Source organism: Amblyraja radiata, chromosome 8 (assembly GCF_010909765.2).
Source record: "Amblyraja radiata isolate CabotCenter1 chromosome 8, sAmbRad1.1.pri, whole genome shotgun sequence".
In the NCBI taxonomy this organism is placed as follows: Eukaryota; Metazoa; Chordata; class Chondrichthyes; order Rajiformes; family Rajidae; genus Amblyraja; species Amblyraja radiata.
Window position 1 is genome coordinate 6,604,765 of NC_045963.1, and position 25,151 is coordinate 6,629,915.

The following is a 25,151-nucleotide window of genomic DNA, read 5'->3' on the forward strand; positions in this document are numbered from 1 at the left end:
ATGTATCAAATCATGAGGGAAATAGATTGAGTGAATGCACAGACTCTTAACCAGAGCAGGACAAACAAGAACCAGAGGGCATCGGTTTAAGGTGAGAGAAGTAAGATTTAATTGGGGCATCTTTCTCAGAGGGTGGTGGGTGTATGGAACGAGCTGCCAGAGGATCTATTTGGGACAGACAACAACATTGGAAAAACACTTGGACAGGTACATAGAGAGGAAAGTTTAGAGGAATACGGGCCAAACGCAAGCAAATGGGAATGGCATGGTGCATCTTGAGCAAGGACAGGTTGTGGTGAAGGACTTGTTTCCGTTCAGGATGACTGTCCAAATTAGATAGATTTCAGTAGCAACCTCGCAAGTTTATCCATCGTAAGTACTACTGCATGTTACAATTAAAACAGCTATTTGGGAGAAAACTGGAGAAAGGCATTAAAGATCTTCGTCCCATTAGGTTCAAGTTTATTATTGTCACGTGTACCGAGGTGCAGTGAAAAGCTTTGTTTTACATGCTATCCCATCAGATCAGTTATACCATACATACAAACAATCCGTTTAAACTGAAGTACAACAGGTGGAGCAAAGGGGAAGATACAGAATGTAGAATATAGTTCTCAGCATTGTAGCGCATCTGTTCCAGAGACAAGGTCCAATGTCCGCAATGGGGTAGAGGTGAATCAGACAGTATCCTAGCTAATTGACATTTAAACACTCTTCACTTCTCCTACATCAACACCTACTGGCCGGCATTTTAAAAGACAAGGAGAAAACAAGCTGGATCAGCATCGCAACATTTGTTAATGAGACGGAGAGCTGAATGAGGCAACTTTTTGGAGAGTCCGTTCCACAATTTGAGGCCGGGGAGAGGTACAATGGTGGAAGAGAACATATTGTATTTGATGATCTCGAGGTGACGATGCAATGAGACGCAAAATACCAGAAGCTTAACGGACAGGACATCTCCCAATAACAGCCTCCTCAGCTACAAAGAGGGGTTTGAGCCAAATGGGGTGGTACAGTGGTGCAACTGGTCGAGCTGCTGCCTCACAGTGCCAGAGACCCAGTTTTGATACTGATCTCTGGTGCTGTCTGTGTGGAGTTTGCACGTTTTTCCTGTGACTGTGGGTTTCCTCCCACATCCCAAAGACGTGCGGGTTTGTAGGTACTATGGAAACAGTCTGAACAGATGATCGGCGTGGACTTGATGCACTGCAGAGCCTGCTCCATGCTGCATTTCTAAAACTAAATGGGACTAACTTAGATGGGGCATCTTGGTCAGCATGGAGGAGCTGGGCCGAAGGGCCTGTTTACAGGCTCTATAACTCTGGGTAAATTCACACAAAGGGCTTGTATGATGACGCCTACTCTTGAAGACTAAAATAACACTTCTGAATCGTTAGTTAAATCCCATCTTCTTCATCTGCTTCGACAATTGGTCAAAGGACACCTGATCTTCGACAGACAAAATAAGAATTAAATATTAAACATTTATTCGCATTTTACATTCTTCAAAACAGGTTCCCTTTCAGATATGCTGGTTGGGCGGATGGTACACAATGACTGTCACAACAATGCATCTTTTGGTCGGTGCCACAACATCAAAGCTGATTGAGGTTGAGTATACAGAGGGCAGGGGAGGAGTAGGAGCCCAGGTACAGGTAGCCGCCATGTTCACTAGCTTCACTAACCGCAGAGACCACTACTCCGTGAGGATCATGGAAGCTCCTCCTGACCGATCCATCCTCGTTCAGCTCCAGTACAAGCCCATACTTGGGTACAAATTTCATGGCCATCTCCTGACTGAACAACTGAGGGGCAAAACAAAACAACAAAGATTTGGTAACCCACTCAAAAACTTTGAAAATTAAATATCCTGCCGTCTCCTCTTCCACAGAAGAACTTTAATTAGACTAAATTACATTTAAAATTAATAATAAATTGAACAGATTTATTGACTTTAAATAACCCAGGGTCATAAGCAGAAAAATATGCCTTTTGACCGTGAGCACGGGCTTCCTGGCATGCAGGTACAGTCCCTCATTCAGCCACGTTATTTAGTAATTTTCACCCATTGTTCCTTCCACAGCGTGTGGGGAGTCTGGCCCGGGTCAGCACGGCTGGGCCGCCAGGGCTAAAGTTACGGGGAGAGCAGGAGCGTTGAGAAGGAGGGGCTCAGGGATCATGCCAGCAACTCCCTCAGTAGCTCAGGTGGCTGCGAGTGGCCACCAGGACCGGACAGCAGAACAGAACCGGGGCTCGCAGGCAACCTGGGAACTGCAGCCAGTCCCGGGGCTCACAGGCGAGTTGGGAACTGCAGCCAATCCCGGGGCTCGCAGGCAACCTGGGAACTGCAGCCAGTCCCGGGGCTCACAGGCGATGTGGAAACTGCAGAAAACTAATTGAAAAACACGTGAAAACTGTATTATTAGTATTATTACTAATTTATGTATTATTAGTATGTATTATTTCTAATTACTAATTTAGTTAGTATGTATTATTACCTCCATTTATGTGGTCACAATTATGTGGTTACATTTATCTGCTCACAAACATGGGTCCTGGCCCCTATGCAAAAAAGGTTGCCGACCCCTAGACTAAACCAAACCCTTGATCCTGTCAAATGGGAACGCGTCTTCGACGCAGGTGCATGTTCATTGCCGGGAAATACGGTACTTACATTTTTAAATTCATATAACGTCCCTAAATGATGGGTAAAAATGACTAAATAACGTGGGTGAATGAGGGACTGTACCTGCATGCCAGGAAGCCCGTGGTTGCGGTCGGAGCCTTTAATGACCGTCGGATGCCTGTTTAAATCTTTCAGAAACTACAACATGATAGATAACATTAAATAAAACTGAGGCAAATAAAGGCAAACAGAAGAACTAACCTTGGAGGGAGAGAGTGAGAGAGAAAGAGAGAGAGAGAGAGAGAGAGAGAGAAAGAGAGAGAGAAAGAGAGAGAAAAAGAGAGAGAGAGAAAGAGAGAAAGAGAGAGAAAGAGAGAGAGAAAGAGAGAGAGAAAGAGAGAAAGAGAGAGAGAAAGAGAGAGAGAGAAAGAGAGAGAAAGAGAGAGAGAAACTGAGAGAGAGAAAACACACATAAACTTTTCACAAACTAACAAGAAACTTTTGCTAAACTAACACTTACATTTTTTAATTCATATAACATCCCTAGACGTTATATGAATTAAAAAAAATTAAGTATGTTTATTTTTGTTAGTTTATCAAAAGTATCTTGTTAGTTTGTGGACTGTGATGGTAAGTCCACAGCCTCTGCTGCGGGAGCCCTCAAGGAGGGGGGGGGGGGAGATAAAATTGTTAGTTATCGTGCACACTTGTCATTGGGCCACCAGGATATTGTGTCCCCCCCATGTTTTAGAAGCGATTTCCAACCATGAGCTGAAGGGCCTATTCCTGCGCTGTGCTGTTCCATGTTCTATTCATGTACCTGTCCAAATGTCTTTTAAATGTTGTTATTAGATCAGTTTAGCCAAAAGAATTCCCTACCTTGAAGATCAAATTCTTAAGCCAAGGGCGAGGAGCGAGGAAATCCAATGCTGAAAAGCCAGGATTCTGTCGTAGTGTTGCCATGCCAACCCAATAGCCCCCGGAACTACTTGGTCGGATATTATCAGGGAGACCAGGAAGATTGTCAAAGAACATATCATGTCCACCTTTTCTCAGTCCAGAGATATGGTACCTGGAAAAGATACAACATGTGACAGTAGACAGCACCACTAAACCAACATTGCTTTTATTTTTTTTATTTTTAGAGATACAGCAAGGAAATAGGCCATTCGGCCCATCGAGTCCATACCGACCTGCAATCCCCACACTCTAACTTATCCGACACACACTAGGGACAATTTACATTTTTACACTAAGCCAATTAATTTACAAACCTGTACGTCTGTGGGAGGAAACCAAAGGTCTGGATCGACTGGGCTTATATTCACTGGAATTTAGAAGAATGAGAGAGAGTCTTATAGAAACATACACAATTCTTAAGGGATTGGACAGGCTAGATGCAGGAAAAATGTTCCCCATGTTGGGGGATTCCAAAACCAGGGGTCACTGTTTAAGAATAAGGGATAGGCTATTTAGGACTGAGATGAGGAAAAACATTTTCACCCAGAGAGTTGTGAATCTGTGGAATTCTCTGCCACAGAAGGCAGTGAAGGCCAATTCACTGGATGTATTCAAGAGAGTAAAGGGCCTGTCCCACGAGCAGGCGACTCCATGCGGCAAGCACGACCTAAAGCCCGCAGCCGCCTCAACGCCTTACGCACGGAGGTCGAGTGAGTGACGTGAAGTTCGAGCGAAGTCCGACGGGCGTACGGCGTCGAGACGGTGCGTACGGCGTTGAGGCGGCTGTGGGCCGGCAGGCTGTTGCCGCGCGGAATTTTTGAACACAGTCAGTTTTTCGGAGCCCAGATGTCGGGACCAGCTCCGCACAACTCCATACGGCTCCGGCGATTGAAGTGGGACCGGCCCCGCGAGGCCGTACGGCTCAAGTGACCACGTTAGGTCGTGCTTGCCGCATGCTGGTGGGACCGGCCCTTTAGGTCGCACTTGCCGCATGAAGTCGCATGCTCGTGGGACAGGCCTTTTAGATAGGGCCAACGGAATCAAGGGATATGGGGAGAAAGCAGGAACGGGGTACTGATTTTGGATGATCAACCACGATCATATTGAATGGTGGTGCTGGGTCGAATGGCCTACTCCTGCACCTATTTTTGATGTTTCTCTCTGAGAAAACCATCACGGGTCATGGGGAGAACATACAAATAGCAACAGTCAGGATAGATCCCGGTCTCGCGCTGTAAGGCAGTAGTGCTACTACTATGCCACCGTGCCACCCAATACTTCTCAGCATACTTAGTTTAGTTTAGAGATACAGCGCAGAAACGGGCCCTTCGGCCCATCAAGCGCACGCCAACCAGTGATCCACGTACACTAGCACTATCCTGCGCCTACACACTAGGGGCAATTTTATAATCTTCACTGAAGCTGTTCTTAAGTCTGGACACCTGAGCCTTTAACCTCTTGCACCTGCTTGCAGATGGTGGAAGAGAAACAAATGGGAATGAGGATGTAGGGGGAGGAGTAGCTGGGGAAAGAAAACGCACACTGGTAGAACTTGGCATAAAAGGCATTGATCTCGTTATGATCCAGCAATCTGAGCTTCCACCTCTAACGTTACTGTCCCTTTATTCCACCACTACTAATGTGATCTTTTCGTTCCCACCTTCTGATTCTGGCCAGGGTGGTCTCAGCAACGAGTACGTAATCCTCGGCAGGGGAGAGCTGCACTCCGTTTGCAAACCTCAGGTCATCCATGAGAACCTCCACTTGTTTAGTTACGGTGTCGTATTCCATCAATCTGCAAGGACAAGTGGCCGGCCATTAGACAGAGCAGTGTGGCCAACAATGAGAGCTTCAACAAATTGGAAAGGCAAAAGTATTTTATCATTATTTTTAGTATGCATGTGCTGCTCCAACATCACAGAGAATACAGCGGGACGAGTGAATTGAAGTCATGCAGCAAGGAAATCCTCCCCCTATCCCGCTCTCGTCTCCCTCCCAAATCTCTCCTGTTTCCTCCTCCCCCTCTCCCCTCCCTCCCCTCTTCTCACCCTCCACTCTCCCGACCCTGTCGCCCCCTCCCCCCACCTGTGTGTTTGGGGGGTGGTTAGTGTGAGGCCACAGCCCCCCCCCCCTGCAAAGGTCGTGTGTGTGTGTGTGTCTGTGTGTGTGTCTGTGTGTGTGTGTCTGTGCGTGTGTGTCTGTGCGTGTGTGCGTGTGTGTGTGTGTGTGTGTGTGTGTGTGTGTGTGTGTGTGTGTGTGTGTGTGTGTGTGTGTGTGTATGTGTGTGTGAGACTTGTGGCTGCCAGCCTTTAATTCATTGCTACGCCAAGACCAGGCGCAGAATCGCCGAGATTTTTCCATTTCGGTAGACAATTGACTTTTCATTCCAAGTCTCCACTCCTGATTAAATGTTGTCGTCTTCATGTACACATTTTTAATAAAATCCTTCTCCCCCCCCACAATTTCACTAAGATTTTGAATGTTGTTGAATGTTCCATCGTGTCTTGTCACAATGCCCCATGATCACACATGTCCAATCGGAATGGATCCATTTACATATGCCTTTGCAGCAGATCCAGCCCCTCCCCCCCACCCCCGCAGCCTGTGTCAAAGCGCGTCATCACGTGTGTGGGAATAGAGAAAGAGGATTGGGGGAGATAGGGAATGGGGAACAGATGGACTGTCCCTACCCCTCCCCCTTCCACTCTCCCTCCCCACTATTTCCCCTCTCTCACCCCCACCCCTCTCCCCCTCCCTCCACACTCCACTTCTCTCCCTCACCTCACCTTCCCCCTACCCCTCTTCCACCACTCCTCCTACCTCTCCCCTCCCTCCCCACTCTTCCACTTCTCTCCCCGTCCCCCTACCCACTCTTTCCCCTCTCTGTCCCCACCCCTCCTCCCCCACCCCATCTCCCCCCCCCCCTCTCCCTCTCTCCTCCCCCTCTTTCTCTTCACCCCTATCCCTCTCCTCCCCCTCCCATCCCTCTCTCCCACTCACCTTCCCTCCTCCACCCCCTCTACCCCATCTCCCTCCTCCCCCACACCTCTCTCCTCCCCCTCCCCCGCCCCTCTCTCCGCACCTCCCCCTCCTCTCACCCCCACCCCCCTTCCCTCTCTCCACTCTTCCTCCTCTCACCCCTACCCCCACATCTCTCCTCCCCTCTCCATCTCTCCATCTCCCTCTCCTCACCCTCCACCTCCCACCCCATCCCTCTCTCCCACCCCACTTCCCTCTCTACCCCACCCCTTCCCTCTTTCCCCGCCCCCTTCCCTACTCCTTTTCCTTCAACCACTCCCCCACCCCTCACCTCTCCCCCCACCCCTTCCCCCTCTGTCCCTCTTCCATCACTCCCCGTAGCCCCTCCCTCCCCACTCTTTCCACTTCTCTCCCCCCCTCCCCCTCCACTCTCCCTCCCCACTTTCCCCTCTCCCCCCCACCCCGCCCCATCCACCTCATCCCCACCCCCCCTCACCTCTCTCCTCACCCATACCCCGCTCTCCTTTCCCTCCCAAATCTCTCCCGTTTCCTCCTCCTCTCCCCTCCTTCCCCTCTTCTCATCCTCCCCTCTCCCACCCTTCTCCCTCTCCCCCCACCTGTGTGTTGAGGGGTGGTTAGTGTGAGTGTGATGCCGCAGCCCCCGCCCCGCAAACGTCGTTAGGGAAACAGACCCAACAGGTCTGCACTTGGTCTAGTATAATATTAAAACTCTGTGGCTGCTGGCTGGCTGTGTTTCTGCCTGACTTGTGGTTGCCAGCCTGTGGGTGCCAGCCTTTGATTCATTAACACCAGACCCACAAACGCCCAGATTTTTCCCATTTCAGTAGAGATTTCACTTTTAATTCCAAGTATCCACTCCTGATTAAATTTCATCGTGTTTATGTACACATTTTTAATAAAATCCATCTCTCCCCCCACCTCCCTAATTTTGTCGCCTCCTGCTGGCCAGCGACCATAACGGCTGCTGGCGCCCACATCTCGCCTCAAAGACGCCATTTAAAAACAGCCGCACTGCTGAGTCCTGAACGGCTTGAGTTGGAGGACCACGTCTCCCATGGGGGCTACGGGTAGGGAACGGCTGCGTTGGGGGAGCAGACCCAACGGGCCGGGTCTGCACTTGGTCTAGTCTCCTATAAACGTTGCCAATGTCACCATAACCCTCTAGTTCTTTATTCCTTGCTCTGGGAAAAAGACACTGCATTTAACATGCCTGTTAAATATTCTTTAGTGCCTGCCTCAGCCACTTCCTCTGGCACCTTATTCCATATTCCATGTGAAAATGTTGCCCCTCAGGCTCCATTAAATCTTTTCCCTCTCACCTTAAACATATGTCATCTGGTTCTCTATTTCCCTAACCTGAATAAAAGACTGTGCATTTATCTGAACACTGAACACCCTATCTGTTTCCCTCATGATAGAAGATAGAGCAGCACAGGAACAGGCCCTTCGGCCCACAATGTTTGTGCTGAACATAATGCCCAGTTAAACTGATTACATCTACCTGTACATGATCCATATCCCTCTATTCCCTGCACTTCCATGTGCCTATCTAAAAGCATATTCAATGTCACGATCGTATCAGCATTCCAGGCCCCCACTGCTGTGTAAAAAATCTTGCCCCACACATCTCCATTAAACTTTCCCTCTCTCACCTTGTACCTATGCCCTCTAGTGTTGAACATTTCCACCTGGGGGGAAAAGGTTCTGACTGTCTATCCCACCCATGCCTCTCATAATTGTATATACTTCTGTCAGGTCTCCCCTCAATCTCCGGCGTTCCAAACAATCCAAGTCTGTCCACCCTCTCCCTAACTCAGGGGATCAGCAACTTACGGCCCCTGGGTTGAATGGAGCCCGTAACCCAAAATCATCCGGCCCGCAGGTGCATTATTTTCCCCGTAATCATCCGGCCCGCCGAGCCACATCCTGCGCAAAGCCGCCGGCACGGCCGCGCACCTTCTGTGAACACGCTCAAGAAAGAACTGCAGATGCTGGAGAAATCGAAGGTAGACAAAATGCTGGAGAAATCCAGCGGGTGAGACATGCAAGGATTGCATGAGGCTGCCTCAACAGCATTTTTGTCTACCTTCTGTGAACACGCGATTTGATGCCTGCCATCCGGGGCGGGATGGGGTCCACGTGTACACGTGATAGATGTGGCCCGCCATCCGCTCACAGACATGCGCCCTGGCCCCGATGCAGAACAAGGTTAACGACCCCTGATCCAGCTGAAAACCTCTAATCCAGGCATCATACTGGTAAACCTACCATTGCAGAGCCTCCACATCTTTCCTATAACTGGAACTGCATGCAATACTTCAAGTTAATAGATGTGAGAGTAAAGCAGCTTTGAAAGCAATACGTTGAGAGCACTTACCGCCCATCCGCTGTGCCCTCTATCACCAGGTATTTGTGGTCCCGTCTCTGCCACTTGCTGCTGGAGTCCGTGAAGTAGATCTTTCTGCCATTCTGCGTGATGCTGAGGTCATTCACAAATGCCATCCTTTTCCCCTGGATAACCTCCTGGGCAGAGACCAACATCTTCACTTCACCTGCAATCACAACAGCGAGACTTGTCACTCACTTGGGTGCACACACTGCCAGCATTAAGTCAAAGATTTTTAAGAAAAAAAGCTTGCAACACACCATACCCGCTTTACCCAAACGTAGATATTCAAATTATAACAAACTAGTGTCCATTTTATACACTAATAAAGAAACTATAGAAAATAGTTACAAAGTACTGGAGTGGGTTATGCCCCTGTCCCACTTAGGAAACCTGAACGGAAACCTCTGGAGACTTTGCGCCCCACCCAAGGTTTCCGTGCGGTTCCCGGAGGTTGCAGGTGGTTGCCGGAGGTTGCAGGTAGTGGAAGCAGGTAGGGAGACTGACAAAAACCACCGGGAACCGCACGGAAACCTTGGGTGGGGCGCAAAGTCTCCAGAGGTTTCCGTTCAGGTTTCCTAAGTGGGACAGGGGCATTAGGAAGCATCTTTGGTGAACATGGATAGTTGCCGTCTCAGGTCGAGACCCTTCTACAGATTCAAGGCGCTGTTCCTTGCTTTTATTCCTTTCTCTATAGAAAATAGTTGGGAGCTTCAGGTTCCTTGGAGTTAATAGATGGTTGAGCTTCAAGCTCCTTGGTGTTACTATTACATGCTATTAGTCATGGAGCAACCACATTGATGCCACACCCAAGGAGCTCAGCCAAGGAGGCACCCCAGTGCATCTACTTCCTGAGGAGAACAAGATAATTTGGCATGACTCCAATGGATCTTACAAACTTCTATAGACGCACCACGCCACATTTCAAGGTTACATGTCGTATCAGAAAGACAGGCAGGTGAGCAGAAGGGGTGGGGTAGTTCTGCTGTTAAGGAATGAAATTTGGTCCTTAGCAAGGGGTGACATAGGTTCACAAGATGTAGAGTCCTTGTGGTAGAGATGAAAAACTGCAAAGGTAAAAAGACCCTAATGGGAGTTATTTACAGGCCCCCGAACTAGCCAGGATATAGGGTACATCAGGAGGTACAATTGGCATGTAAGAAAGGCAATGTTACGGTGGTCATGGGAGATTTCAACATGCAGGTAGACTGGGAAAATCAGGTTGGTACTGGACACCAAGAGATGGAATTTGTAGAGTGCCTTTGAGATGGTTTCTTGGAGCAACTTGTAGTGGTGCCTACCAGGGAAAAGGCAATTCTAGATTTAGTGTTGTGTAATGAACCGGATTTGATGAGGGAGCTCAAGGTAAAGGAGCCATTGGGAGGTAGCGATCACAATATGATAAGTTTTAATCTGCAATTTGAGAGGGAGAAGGTGAAATCGGATGTGTCGGTATTACAGCTGGACAAAGGCACGAGGGAGGAGCTGGCCAAAGTTGACTGGAAAGGCACCCTAGCAGGGATGACGGTGGAACAGCAATGGCAGGAATTTCTGGGAATAATCTGGAAGATGCAGGATCTTTTCATTCCAAAGAGGAAGAAAGACTCTGGGGGGGGGGGGGGGGGGGGGGGGGAGAATGAGTTGACCATGGCTGACAAGGGAAGTCAGGGACAGTATATAAAACTGAAAGAGAAGCGTATAACATCGCAAAGATTAGTGGGAAGCCAGAGGGTTGGGAAGCTTTTAAAGAACAACAGAAGGTAACTAGAAAGACAATACGGGGAGAAGATATGAAATACGAAGGTAAGCCAGCCAATAATATAAAGAGGATAGCAAGAGTTTCTTCAGATATATAAAGAGCAAGAAAGAGGCAAGAGTGGACGTTGGGCTTTGCAAATGTCCGCCAAAATTGCATGGGCATGGTGCTTTTAACAACACGAAAACTAACCATTTTGGCGGTATTTTCAAGGTAAGAACGTGTGACGAGTGTATGCCGGAGGCTTGCTTGTCCTCCAGAATGCTTGAGAGACTCCACGGGTCACAGACTTTGACCTTTTGACCTAACATGCAATCACTCTATTGAAAACTTTTTTGCAACAGTCTTCACAGTGGAAGACATCAGCAACGTGCCTGAGATTCAAGAGAGTCGGGGGGTGGAAGTTAGTGGAGTGGCTATTACTAGGGAAGCTGAAAGGGCTGAAGGTGGATAGGTCACCTGGACCAGATGGACTGCACGCTAGGGTTCTGAAAGAGGTGGCTTTAGAGATTGCGGAGGTATTGATAGTGATATTTCAAGAATCACTAGAGACAGGAGTGGTTCCAGACGATTGAAACAGTATTTACCCTGTTGTACAAGAAGGGAGCAAAGCAGAATAGTGGGAACTATGGTACGTCTAACTTCAGTGGTTGGTAAGATTTTAAAGATGAGGTTACGACGTACTTAGAAGTTCAGGATAAAATAGGTCGAAGTCAACATGGCTTTGTGAAGGGAAGGTCTTGCCTGACAAATTTGCTGGAAATCTTTGAAGTAAATAGCAGGACAGGCAAAGGAGAGTGAGTAGAAGGTAGACAAAAATGCTGGAGAAACTCAGCGGGTGAGGCAGCATCTATGGAGCGAAGGAATAGGCGATGTTTCGGGTCGAAACCCTTCTTCAGACCCTTGAAGAAGAGTTTCGACCCGAAACGTTGCCTATTTCTACATCTATGGATGCTGCCTCACCCGCTGAGTTTCTCCAGCATTTTTGTCTACCTTCGATTTTCCAGCATCTGCAGTTCCTTCTTAAACAGAGAGTTAGATGTTGTTTACCTAGATTTTCAGAAGGCCTTTCTTTGATAAGGTGCCACACGTGAGGCTGCTAAGGAAGATGAGAGCCCACGGTATCAAAGGGCAGATACTAGCATGGATAGCAGGTTGGCTGGATGGCAGAAGGCAAAGAGTGGCAATAAAGGGGGCTTTTTCTGGTTGGCTGCCAGTGACTAGTGGAGTTCCAGGACTAGCAGGGCTCGGTGCTGGGGCCGCTACTCTTCACGTTGTATATTAATGATTTGTACGAGGGGATTGAAGGCTTTGTGGCCAAGTTTGTGGATGATACGAAAATAGTTGGAGGGGCAGGTAGTGTAGGGAAAGCAGGGACTCTGCAGAAGGACTTGGACAGGTTGGGAGAGTGGGCAGAAAAGTGGCAGATGGAATACAGTGTAACAAAGTGTGGAGTCATGTGTTTTGGGAGTAGGAATAAAGGAATGGATTCTTTTCTAAATGGGGAGAGAATCCTGAAATCAAAGGTGCAAAGAGACTTGGGATTGCCAGCGCAGGGTTTCCAAATTGTTAATCTGCAAGTCGAATCGGGAGTAAAGAAAGCAAACTCAATGCTAGCATTTATTTCAAGAGGGCTTGTATACAAAAACAGGGATGTAATGTTGAGGCTCTATAAGGAGCTGGTCAGGCCACATTTGGAATATTGTGAGCAATTTGGGCACCATATCTGAGGAAGGATGTGCTGGCTCTGGAGAGGGTCCAGAGGAGGTTTACAAGAATGATCCCAGGAATGAGTGGGTTAACATATGATGAAGGTTTGTCGGCACTGGGCCTGAACTCACTGGAGTTTGGAAGGATGAGGAGGGACCTCAATGAAAATGAACAAATATTGAAAAACCTGGATAGAGTGGATGTGGAGAGGATGTTTCCACTAGTGGGAGAGTCTAGGACCAGAGGTCAGAGCATCAGAATTAAAGGACGTTCCTTTAGGAAGGGGATGATGAGGAATTTCTTTAGTCAGAGGGTGGTGAATCTGTGGAATGCATTGCCACAGAGGCTGTGGAGGCCAAGTCAATGGATATTTTTTAAGGCAGAGATAGAGAGATTCTTGATTAGTACGGGTGTCAGAGGTTATGGGGAGAATGGCCTGATCCTATCATTTATGAACCACATAATGCATACTGCCAGGTTGCATCACAACTTGGTTTGGAACAGCCCCGATCAAGACCGCACGGAATTGGGCGGCCATGGTACCAACTACGGGTGCTGTCTGTACCGTGTTTGTACCTTCTCCCCGTGACCCCGTGGGTTTTCTCCGAGATCTTTGGTTTCCTCCCACACTCCAAGATGTACAGGTTTGTAAGTTAATTGGCTTGGTGTATGTGTAAATGATCCCTAGTGTGTGTAGAGCAGTCTTTTAGTGTGTGTAGAGCAGTCTTTATGTGTGGGGATCGCTGGTCGGTGCAGACTCGGTGGGCCAAAGGGCCTGTTTCCGCACTGTATCTCTAAATTAAATTGCAGAAAGCTGTAGAGTTGCCCAGTCCATCACATGGGCCACACTCCCGACCATTGTAGATGTAGCCCAGTCCATCACATGGGCCACACTCCCCACCATTGTAGATGTAGCCCAGTCCATCACACAGAACACACTCCCCACCATTGTAGATGTAGCCCAGTCCATCACATGGGCCACACTCCCCACCATTGTAGATGTAGCCCAGTCCATCACAGACCACACTCCCCACCATTGTAGATGTAGCCCAGTCCATCACAGACCACACTCCCCACCATTGTAGATGTAGCCCAGTCCATCACACAGACCACATTCCCCACCATTGTAGATGTAGCCCAGTCCATCACACAGACCACACTCCCCACCATTGTAGATGTAGCCCAGTCCATCACACAGACCACACTCCCCACCATTGTAGATGTAGCCCAGTCCATCACATGGGCCACACTCCCCACCATCGACTCCATCTACACTTCACTCTGTCTCGGAAAAGCAGCCGACATAATCAACGACTTGTCCCAGCCCAATCATTCATTCTCCCTGCCGCCTGATGAAAAGTTCAGAAGTTTGAAAGCACGCACCACCATAAGTTCATACATTATAGGAGCTAGGGTTTACCCCTACTCCATTGCAGACATTGGACTTTGTCTGTGGAACTAATGCACTACAATGTTGAGAACTGTATTCCACACTCTGTATCTTCCCCTTAGTTACTTCCCCTACCTACTGTACTTGAATTTGAAATGATTGTATTTCTATAAAATGACCTGATCTGATTGAATGGTATGCAAATGAAGCTTTCACTGTACCTCAGCAATAATAATAATCCCAAAGCTAGCAGCCAACTGTACCTGTCTGCGTTCCGCTGCTCACTTCACCTTCTCCTTCCCATTGCAATTCAAACATAGAACAGTACAGCACAGGGTCTGTGCTACACATGCCAGGATATACTAATCCCCCCCCCCCCCCCCACATGTGATCCATATCCCACCATCCTGTGTAAAAAACTTGCCTGCACATCTCCTTTAAGGCGAGTGGGGCAAAATGTAAAGTTATGCCCTCTGGTCTTTGACCTTTCCGCCCTGGGAAAAAGGTTCCCACTCACTATCCTATCTGAGCCGATCATTATTTTAAACACTTCTATCATGTCTCCCCTCATCCTTTGACACTCTGAAGAAAACAATCCAAGTCTGTCCAACCTGTCCTTGCATCAAATAGTCTAACCCAGGCATCATTCTGCTAAACCTCCGCTGCACCCTCTCCAGAGCCACCACATCCTTCCTGGACTGCACACAATCCTCCAAATGCAGCCAAGCCAAAACCCTTTAAAGCCATATTGAGACTTCCCGACTCGTACTCAATGGCCCGACAGATGAAGACAAGCATGACACCCTTAATACTACCCTCCACCAATAATGGCTGCAAAACCATTGGTAAGTTGAGACCACATCTCATATCTCAGAAGCCATCTTCCAATGAAGACACAAGATTCACTCTCACTGCACCAGCAGTCTTTGGCCATCTGAGAAAAAGGACATCTGAAGATCACAACCTCCAGGACAAGGCTCCAGGCAGGAGATTGATCCTGGTCTGTTCTTTGCTTGTGAGAATTGGACAACCTACCACAGGCACCTCAAGGCACCAGCGGGATCCCAATACCAAATCTTCCAAAAGAAATCAAACCAGGGCAGGATCTTCACAGTAAACGGTGGGGCTCTGGAGATTGTAGAGCAGAGGGATCTAGGAGTGCTGGTACATCATTCATGGAACTTGATGTTACAGTCAGCAGGTTGCAGTTCCACCAGCACTCTACACAAGATTCCAGTATCTACAGTTACTTGTGTCTCTACTGAATATAGAATGTTACGGTTGTACAAGATGTTGGTGAGGCTACATTTGGAGTATTGTATTCAGTTTTGGTCACCCTGCTATAGGAAGAATGTTATTAAGCTGCAGTGAAAAACTTTTGCATGCAATCCAATCAATTAATACTATGCTTCAACACAAACTCAAGTACAATATGTAGCACAAAGGGAAAGATACAAAGAGCAGAATATAGTTTTCAGCATTGTAGCGCATCAGTTCCATGGAGTGGACCCGAGGGCCTGAGCTACAGGGAGAGGCTGGGTATGCTAGGACTTTATTCCTTGGAGTGCAAGAGGCAGAGGGGTGATCTTATAGAGGTGTATAAAATCAGTAAGGGAATAGAATGTAGTCTTTTCCCCAAGTTAAGGGAAAGAAGAACTGAAGGGCATTAGTTTAGGGTGAGAGGGAAAAGATTTAATAGGAACCTGAAATTACCTCCTCTGAATTATCAGAGGAGGTAATTGAGACAGTTATATTTAAAACACATTGGGACATCGGTAGGAAAAGTTTACTGTAGATCACATCCGCATACACCATTACGTAGGATTACACCCATGCTCTTATACAATTCCATAAACAACCAGGTTTTTATGGTGAATTATATTAATAGTAATTAAAAGAGTCTACCTGTGACTGGATTAACTTCAAACAGCCCATAGTAAGCATCTGCCACGAAGAGAGTGCCGTTGGGGCCTACCCGCAGGCCCAATGGCCTTCCACAGGTTGGTTCATCTTCTCTTGTCCCTGGGTGCAAGAGAAAGCAGGTGGCAACATCAGAGAACGGCCGGCAAGTCAATTAGAGGCCAGTGAAGGCACGAGGGGGAGAGAGAAAGAAATCACAATCTTTCATTTACCATAGGGAAAAAGATGTCACTCAATAATCATCCCAACTTCTAAGAGATAGTTGTTTAAAAAAAAAAATTTCTTTAAAGAGAAAAATGAAAATAAATGAAAAAGCATGATGCAGCTCCTTAAGTTGTTGGTGAGATAATGTGTACAGCTGCATCATGATAATAATAATAATAATGGATGGGATTTATATAGCGCCTTTCTAATACTCAAGGCGCTTTACATTGCATTATTCATTCACTCCTCAGTCACACTCGGTGGTGGTAAGCTACTTCTGTAGCCACAGCTGCCCTGGGGCAGACTGACGGAAGCGTGGCTGCCAATCTGCGCCTACGGCCCCTCCGACCACCACCAATCACTCACACACATTCACACACAGGCAAAGGTGGGTGAAGTGTCTTGCCCAAGGACACAACGACAGTATGCACTCCAAGCGGGATTCGAACCGGCAACCTTCCGGTTGCCAGCCGAACACTTAGCCCATTGTGCCATCTGTCGTCCCAACTTCATAGAAGTAGAAGTACCAATGTCATTGAGTTGGAAAGTGTGCAGAAGAGATTGACCAGGATGTTACCTGGGTTTGAGTTACAGGGAGAGGTTGGATAGGCTGGGACATTTTTCTTTAGCGTGTGCAAGACCAAGGAATGACCTTAGTGAACAATGACATTATTGAGGTGTACAAGATCATGAGGGGCATGGATAAAGTGAACATTCACAGTGCGATTCCACCAGGGTTGAGAATTCTAAAGCTAGAGGGCATAGGCATAAGATATTTAAGAGGGAGAACTGTTTTTACGGAGAGAGTAGTCCGTATCTGGATTGAACTGCCAGAGGAAGCCGATACAATTATGATGTTTAAAAGACATTTGGTTGGGCATGGATAGGAAGGATTTATTGGGAATTGTGCCAAATGCAGACAAATGGGACTAGCTTTATATGCCAACCTGGTCGGCACAGACAAGGTGGGCCTAATTGCCTGTTTCCGTGCTGTACAGCTCAGTGGCTCTATTGAAACAAAATATCTTGTAAGTATTTTGCTAAAAATCATGGTACTGCAGAAATGTTTAACCACAGTTCAGTACACGAACTATGCCTAGTCATATCAAGAAGTGCTTACCACAAGGCAATTTGCCAATCCTTGCCACGGTGTGTATATTTCCATCACTGATTTTCAGAATCTGGCCATCAGCTGTTCCAGTGAATATCACATCTGTAGAGACAAGAATTCAGTTGCCTTAACAACTTACCTGAAGGAAGATCAAATTCTTACTTTCAATTTTATTTTGAAACTGAAAAGATGGTATACGTAAGAACTATATTCTGCATTCTGTGTATTCCCCTTTGCTCTACCTATTGTACTTGAGTTTGAACTATTGTATTTAAGTACAGTATTAACTGATCTGTTTGGATATCATTCAAAATAAAGCTTTTCACTGTACCTTGGTATGCGTGACAATAAACTCATCTCAAACTTTAAATCCTGGAAGTCCTGAAGTTATTTTCAAGTATTTGTACATAAAGTATTTATCATATAAACTATTATGGTTACCTTGTAATATGGTTATTAATCTATTGTATTGCTGGTTGTATATTTACCTCTGTGTTATTTTGTTAATAGGTCGGCAAAGCTGCAGCAAGTAAGAATGTCATTGTTCCATTGCTGCTACATATGACAGTTTAGAGAGTTAGGAAGAAGACTGAAAAACAGGACTTCTAGGGTGGTTATCTCTGGATTGCTTCCCGTACCTCGTGCTGGTGAGGGAACAGGGAGATAGGGGATCTGAATGTGTGGTTGAGGGGCTGGAGCAGGGAGCAGGGATTTAGATTTATAGACCACTGGGATCTCTTCTGGGGTAGGGGTGACCTGTACAAAAGGGACCGGTTACACCTTAACTGGAGGGGGACCAACGTTCTGGCAGGCAAGTTTGCTAGTGCTACACGTGTGGGTTTAAACTAAATAGTAGGGTGGGGGGTGGAGAGGAGGGATTGACAAATTGAGAGTATAAAGATGGAATTAAAGGGGAAGTGAGCGCAGGAAAAGTTACCGAATTAATGGGAAGGAAATTTTCGAGAAGGGATAAGAGAGTAAGATCAGGGCCAATAGTGACCTGAGTGAGAGGGGACGTGAATACCAAAGTCAAGGTGTTGCGAAGTATAAGAGATAAAGTGGACGAGCTTGAGGCTCAGTTAGAAAATGGCATGTATGATGTTGTGGGAATTACAGAGACATGGCTGCAAGAGGGCCAGGGCTGGGAACTGAATATTCAAGGGTATACATCCTATCGAAAAAACAGACAGGTGGGTAGAGGGGGTGGGGTAGCTCGGTTGGTGAGGAATTAAATTCAGTCCTTTACGAGCGGTGACATTGAAACAGGAGATGTAGAGTCAGTATGGATGGAACTGAGGAATTGTAAGGGTAAAAATACCCTAATGGGAGTTATCTACTGGCCTCCAAAACAGTAGCCTGGATGTCGGGTGCAAGTTGCATCAGGAGTTAAAATTGGCATTCGAAAAGGTAATGCTATGGTGGTTATGGGAGATTTCAACATGCAGGTAGTCTGGGAAAATCAGGTTGGTACTGGACTCCAAGAAAGGGAGTTTGTGGAGTGCCTCCGTGATGGATTCTTAGAGCAGCTTGTACTGGAGCCTACCAGGGAGAAGGCAATTTTGGATTGTGTTGTGTAATGAACTGGATTTGATAAGGGAACTCGAGGTAAAGGAGCCATTAGGAGGTAGTGACCATAATATAATATTTTAATCTACAATTTGAGAGGGAGAAGTGTAAATCGGAGGTGTCAGTATTACAGTTGAACAAAGGGGACTATGGAGCCATGAGGGAGGAGCTGGCCAAAGTTGACTGGAAAGATACCCTAGCAGGGGTGACAGCGGACAGCAACGGCAGGTATTTCTGGGAATAATACAGAAGGTGCAGGATCAGTTCATTCCAAAGAGGAAGAAAGATTTGAGGGGAGTAAGGGGTGACCATGGCTGACAAGGGAAGTCTAGGGACAGTATAAAAATAAAAGAGAACAAGTATAATATAGCAAAGATGAGCGGGAAGCCAGAGGATTGGAAAACTTTTAAAGAGCAACAGAAGAACGGGGAGAAAAATTGAGGTAAGCTAGCCAAGAATATAAAGGAGGATCGTAAATGCTTCTTTAGGTATGTGAAGAGGAAAAAATTAGTTAAGACCAAAGTTGATCCCTTGAAGTCTGAAAAGGACAAATTTGTTAGGGGGAATAAGGAAATGGCAGACGAGTTGAACAGGTACTTTGGATCCGTCTTCACTACGGAGGACACAAACAATCTTCCAGTGGCCAGATACTAGTGGCCAGAGGATCTAGGGTGACGGAGGAACTGAAGGAAATTCACATTAGGCAGGAAACTGGTGTTGGGTAGACTATGGGACTGAAGGCTGATAAATCCCCAGGGCCTGATGGTCTGCATCCCAGGGTACTTAAGGAAGTGGCTCTAGAAATCATGGATGCATTGGTGATAATTTTCCAATGTTCTATAGATTCAGGATCAGTTCCTGTGGATTGGAGGGTAGCTAATGTTATCCCACTTTTTAAGAATGGCGGGAGAGAGAAAGCAGGGAATTATAGACCAGTTAGCCTGACATCGGTAGTGGGGAAGATGCTGGAGTCAGTTATAAAAGATGAAATAGCGGCACATTTGGACAGCAGTAACAGGATCGGTCCACGTCAGCATGGATTTACGAAGGGGAAATCATGCTTGACTAATCTTCTGGAATTTTTTGAGGATGCATCTAGGAAAATGGACAAGCGAGAGAGAGCCAGTGGATGTAGTGTACCTGGACTTTCAGAAAGCATTTGATAAGGTCCCACATAGGAGAGTAGTGGGCAAAATTAGAGCACATGTTATTGGGGGTAGGGTGCGGACATGGATAGAAAATTGGTTGGCAGACAGGAAACAAAGAGTAGGGATTAACGGGTCCCTTTCAGAATGGCAGGCAGTGAATGGTGGGGAACTGCAAGGCTCGGTGCTGGGACCGCAGCTATTTACAATATATATTAATGATTTAGATGAAGGGATTAACATTAGCAAATTTACAGATGACTCAAAGCTGGATGGCAGTGTGAACTGTGAGGAGGATGCTATGAGGATGCAGGGTGACTTAAACATTCGGGTGGGTGAGTGGGCAGATGCAGTTTAATGTGAATAAATGTGAGGTTATACACATTGGTGGCAAAAACAGGAAGGCAGATTATTATCTAAGTGGAGTCAAGTTGGGAAAAGGGGAAGTATAACGGGATCTGGAGATCCTTGTTCATCAGTCACTGAAAGTAAGCATTCAGGTACAGCAAGCACGCAGTGAAGAAAGCAAATGGCATGTTGGCCTTTATAACAAGAGGAGTTGAGTATAGGAGCAAAGAGGTCCTTCGGAAATTGTGCAGAGCCCTAGTGAGACCACACCTGGAGTATTGTGTGCAGTTTTGATCTCCAAATTTGAGGAAGGACATTCTTGCTATTGAGGGAGTGCAGTGTAGGTGCACAAGGTTAATTCCCGGGATGGCGGGACTGTCATATGCTGAGAGAATGGAGCAGCTGGGCTTGTACACTCTGGAATTTAGGATGAGAGGGGATTTTATTGAAACATAAGATTATTAAGGGTTTGGACACGCAAGAGAAACTTGTTCCCGATGTTGGGGGAGTCCAGAACCAGGGACCACAGTTTAAGAATAATGGGTAAGCCATTTAGAACGGAGATGAGGAAATACTTTTTCACACGGAAAGTTGTGAGTCTGTGGAATTCTCTGCCTCAGAGGGTGGTGGAGGCCGGTTCTCTGGATACTTTCAAGAGAGAGTTAGATAGACCTCTTAAAGATAGCGGAGTCAAGTGATATTGGGAGAAGGCAGGAACGGGGTACTGATTGTGGATGATCAGCCATGTTCACATTGAATTGCGGTGCTGGCTCGAAGGGCCAAATGGCCTACTCCTGCACCTATTGTCCATTGTCTAAATCCTCTTCACTCTTGTTTGAGATTACATTCACAAACTTAAAATTCTCACTCCCCACCCAACCCCTCCTTCTCTGTGCCCCTCCTGGACTGCACCTATTTCTCCTCTCTCCCACCCACTTATACTCTGGCTACATAATTCACATCTCTTCTATCCTTGTCTTACACCTTCCGCCTTTACATCTCTAGCCTTAGTCTATCCAAACCCACCCTTGCCTGTGTTCACCTATTACCTGCCACACTTTGCCCAGCTCTTCCTCTCTTCCAGCTTTCTCCTGTCGCACTACACAGTCTGAAGGGCCATGACACTAAACGTTGCCAATCCACGTTCTCCAGAGATGATGCCTGAGCCGTTGAGTTACTCCAGCTGTGTTGCTTTTTTTTTTTTTTTAACTTGCACAATTTTCCGTCTCAAGAGTCACAATTAATATACGAATAAACAAGGTGCATCCATACCTCCAAGGTGTGCAATAGATTCTGGTCCCAAAAGCTGTCCTTCCCACAAGCGTTCAGCCTGCCTTAACTTATCATTTGCTTCCAAAGGACCAACCAGCAAGGGAGGCTCCTTATAACTGGAGGTGAGAGGGGGAATGGAAATAAAAACAAAGATCAACGGTCTGAAGTCAGCAGACACAAGAAACTGTAGATGCTGGTTTATACCAAAGATAGACACAAAGTGCTGGAGTAACTCAGCAGGTCAGGCAGCATCTCTGGATAAAATGGATAGGTGATGTGTCAGGTCAGGACCCTGCTTCAAACTGGCAAGCTCTAGTTCATCCTTCAATGTTAATCTTCTCAGATTGTCCAGAGTGCTAATCCTCTTTACTGCAAATATTTGCACAATGTAATCATTCAACATGGTAACCTTTTTTTTATTAATATCATCACCATAGTCCATTTTTATGAGATCTATCCTACATAATATTTTTGTGTTGATTTCAGATCAGAGATCACTTCTGGAACAAGGCTGGGATCCTTTACAAGTCTGGGGGGTGAAACGGCGAGGAGTGTAGGCCTGGAAACAGCTATTTAGCAGCAGCAGCAGACTGTGCTATGACTTGCAGTGGTGCATCCCTGTGGCAGGATACAGTCTACAGCTGTGACATTGACTGCTGCAAACCCACTCAAATTTGTATTGATATTTATGCAATTAGATAGCCAACTTTATTTTTAATCTCACATTCCGCTTGGGTAGCTCACACCACAATATTGACCTTGAATTCACCAGTTTCAAGTATTACCCCCTCCTTTCCCGTCCCAACGTTGGTGCACACACATTACCCTCATCATCTCCCACCCCCGTCACCCTGTTCCTTTCCTACTCCTCCAAACAATGCTCTCCCGTCCCATTTCCACTTTAACTCCCCCCCCCCCCCTTTCCCCTTCCACCCATATCCCTCCCTCTGGCTTTACATTTCACTCCTCCTCTTCTCTCCTTATCCGATACCCTTTTGTCTCCTTTTCACCTCCAGCCTTTGTCGCTTACTCTGCCCATCACCCCCTCCCCCCACCTGTATCCACCCATCACTCGAGGCTTTGCCCTGCGCCACCTCTCTTTTCTAGCTTTCTCTCCCACCAACGTTATACATTTATTATACATTATGTGTGTTATTGCAATCACAGGCCTGGTAAGCAGCAGGAATTTCATTCTTCTGTTGCCCCAACATATGACAATTAAATACTCAAGATGTTAGGAAGTGTTTGAAATTTGCAAAAATTGGTAGCCGTCAAGAAAAATATTAAAATTACTTTTTATAAATGCAATTACAAGTAGAATTGTTGCCTTTTCCAAGTGGTCATTGTGCAACTGCAGCTTACTGGCTAAAGTACTGGCCTCAGAGTATGATGGGTGTATGGAACAAGCAGCCAGAGGTGGTAATTGAGGCAGGTACTATAACAGCATTTAAAAGACACTTGGACAGGTATATGGACAGGAAAGGTTAAGGAGGATATAGGCAGGTGGGACTAATGTTGATGGGGTACAATTGGGCTGAAGGGCCTGTTTCTGTGCTGTACGACTATGATCCAATGCAAACGGAGCCTTACCTGAAAGGTTGGGGGTTTATCGGCGACTGCAGCAGCAGCGCTGCCGTCAGTAATGGAACCACGAGAGTCACAACAAGAGTTGTCAGGGTTATCCGGAACACCTTCCCACTGTACGCACTGGAAGAGAAACATGCAACAATTTGCGATGGTTGCCATGAATTGTAGGGCGGGAGGTTCATTTGTTTTACCGTACTTTTGCGATTACAGCGTTGTGGGGCATGTTTGAAAGAGATTGCAAAGGGTGATCTGTTGAACCCGGCCGGTGAAGTGGAAGTTGAGGAGCATTGTCCTTGCCCTATCCAGGGGAGGGGTATGAGTACATATCCAGGCAGTACATTAGATGTGATCAAGAACAAAGGGGGACCTGGTGTGGCGAAGGCACTCTAGTTTTAGAATCCTCTGCCCAGAGGATAAGCCTGTGTTTGTTTGTTTGTTCTGGTGAAGGCGCTGTGCACACAGCAGCCAGCCAACAGTCGCCTGTCTTTTTCTTTTGTTTTCACTTTTAATTTCAGGTTTTCATGGACCTTGTTGTGTGTTATGACTGTTGGCAGACCAATTTCCCTCCAGGGATGAATAAAGTATCGTATCGAACACTGTGACCCCGTCCCATCATACAGCACATCTGGAGATAAACTGGCTTCACAACACAAGCCAGCCACTATTAGGGCCACACAGTGTCAGAGTCAAAAGTTCAATTCCGACCTCGGGTGCTGTCTATGTGGGGGTTGTCCCTCACCGTCCCTCCCTCCAACATGCATCACTGCATTTAGTTTGCCAATACTCATTGCACGCACACCTGCATTTAGTTCGCCAACACTCTGCATGCACCCCTGCATTTAGTTCGCCAACACTCTCTGCATATAGACCACTGCATTTAGTCCACCAACCCAAGCTCAAACATGCGCCACACTATTTAGCTGATCAACCTTCTCCATCATGCACTATTGGTGCATCAACGTTATCCTCTATCCTTTAGCCAGCCCATTGACCCCCTCCTACAACTTGTCATACATTTAGCCCACAAGCCCTCTTCTGCAGTTTGTACTGCTGTATTGCCCGTTCCTGCAACTTGTACCAATGTATTGCCCACCAGCTCGCATGCAATTTGTACCGCTGCATTGCCCTCTCCTGCAGTTTGCACCGCTGCATTGCCCTCGCCTGCAGTTTGCACCGCTGTATTGCCCTCTCCTGCAGTTCTGCTGTATTGCCCTCTCCCGCAGTTTGCACCGCTGTATTGGCCTCTCCTGCAGTTTGCACCGCTGTATTGGCCTCTCCTGCAGTTTGCACCACTGCATTGCCCTCTCCTGCAGTTGCATTGCCCGCTCCTGCAGTTTGCACCTCTGTATTGCCCTCTCCTGCAGTTTGCACCGCTGTATTGGCCTCTCCTGCAGTTTGCACCGCTGTATTGGCCTCTCCTGCGGTTTGCACCACTGCATTGCCCTCTCCTGCAGTTTGCACCGCTGTATTGGCCTCTCCTGCGGTTTGCACTGCTGCATTGCCCTCTCCTGCAGTTTGCACCACTGCATTGCCCTCTCCTGCAGTTGCATTGCCCGCTCCTGCAGTTTGCACCTCTGTATTGGCCTCTCCTGCAGTTTGCACCGCTGTATTGGCCTCTCCTGCAGTTTGCACCTCTGTATTGCCCTCTCCTGCAGTTTGCACCGCTGTATTGCCCTCTCCTGCAGTTGCATTGCCCGCTCCTGCAGTTTGCACCGCTGTATTGCCCTCTCCTGCAGTTTGCACCGCTGTATTGCCCTCTCCTGCAGTTTGCACCGCTGTATTGGCCTCTCCTGCAGTTTGCACCGCTGTATTGCCCTCTCCTGCAGTTTGCACCGCTGTATTGCCCTCTCCTGCAGTTTGCACCGCTGCATTGCCCTCTCCTGCAGTTTGCACCGCTGTATTGCCCTCTCCTGCACTTTGCACCAGTACATTGATCCCGCGTTCGGATTGCACCAGACCAAAACATCCGTCTGACGGCAAAGGGCACTGTGATCTACGTCCTTCCCACGGCCGCAATCACCTGCCAGGCCACTACCTGACATGCTTGGTGTCCACATCCCGGGACTCGTCCGCCACAACCCGCGACTGCTGGAGTCGGCGCTGCCGCAGCCCCTCGCTCTCCTTCATCCTCCCTCCCGCGCATGCGCCCGCCTCGCCTCGCCGCGCT

The 25,151-nt window shown here is 47.3% G+C and overlaps 1 protein-coding gene across 1 annotated transcript; it reads right to left on the minus strand.

The window, feature by feature from the left end:
• Nucleotides 1-437: 437 nt before the first annotated feature.
• LOC116975839 (adipocyte plasma membrane associated protein) lies at nucleotides 438-25,151 on the minus strand. The gene is made up of 9 exons (XM_033025100.1): nucleotides 25,020-25,151; nucleotides 22,988-23,104; nucleotides 21,398-21,513; nucleotides 17,076-17,168; nucleotides 15,737-15,853; nucleotides 8,967-9,141; nucleotides 5,250-5,384; nucleotides 3,509-3,701; nucleotides 438-1,808 (listed from the first exon to the last, which is right to left on the minus strand). Exons 1-9 carry the CDS (start codon nucleotides 25,109-25,111, stop codon nucleotides 1,599-1,601), a joined length of 1,248 nt encoding a protein of 415 aa, XP_032880991.1. The 5' UTR covers nucleotides 25,112-25,151; the 3' UTR covers nucleotides 438-1,598.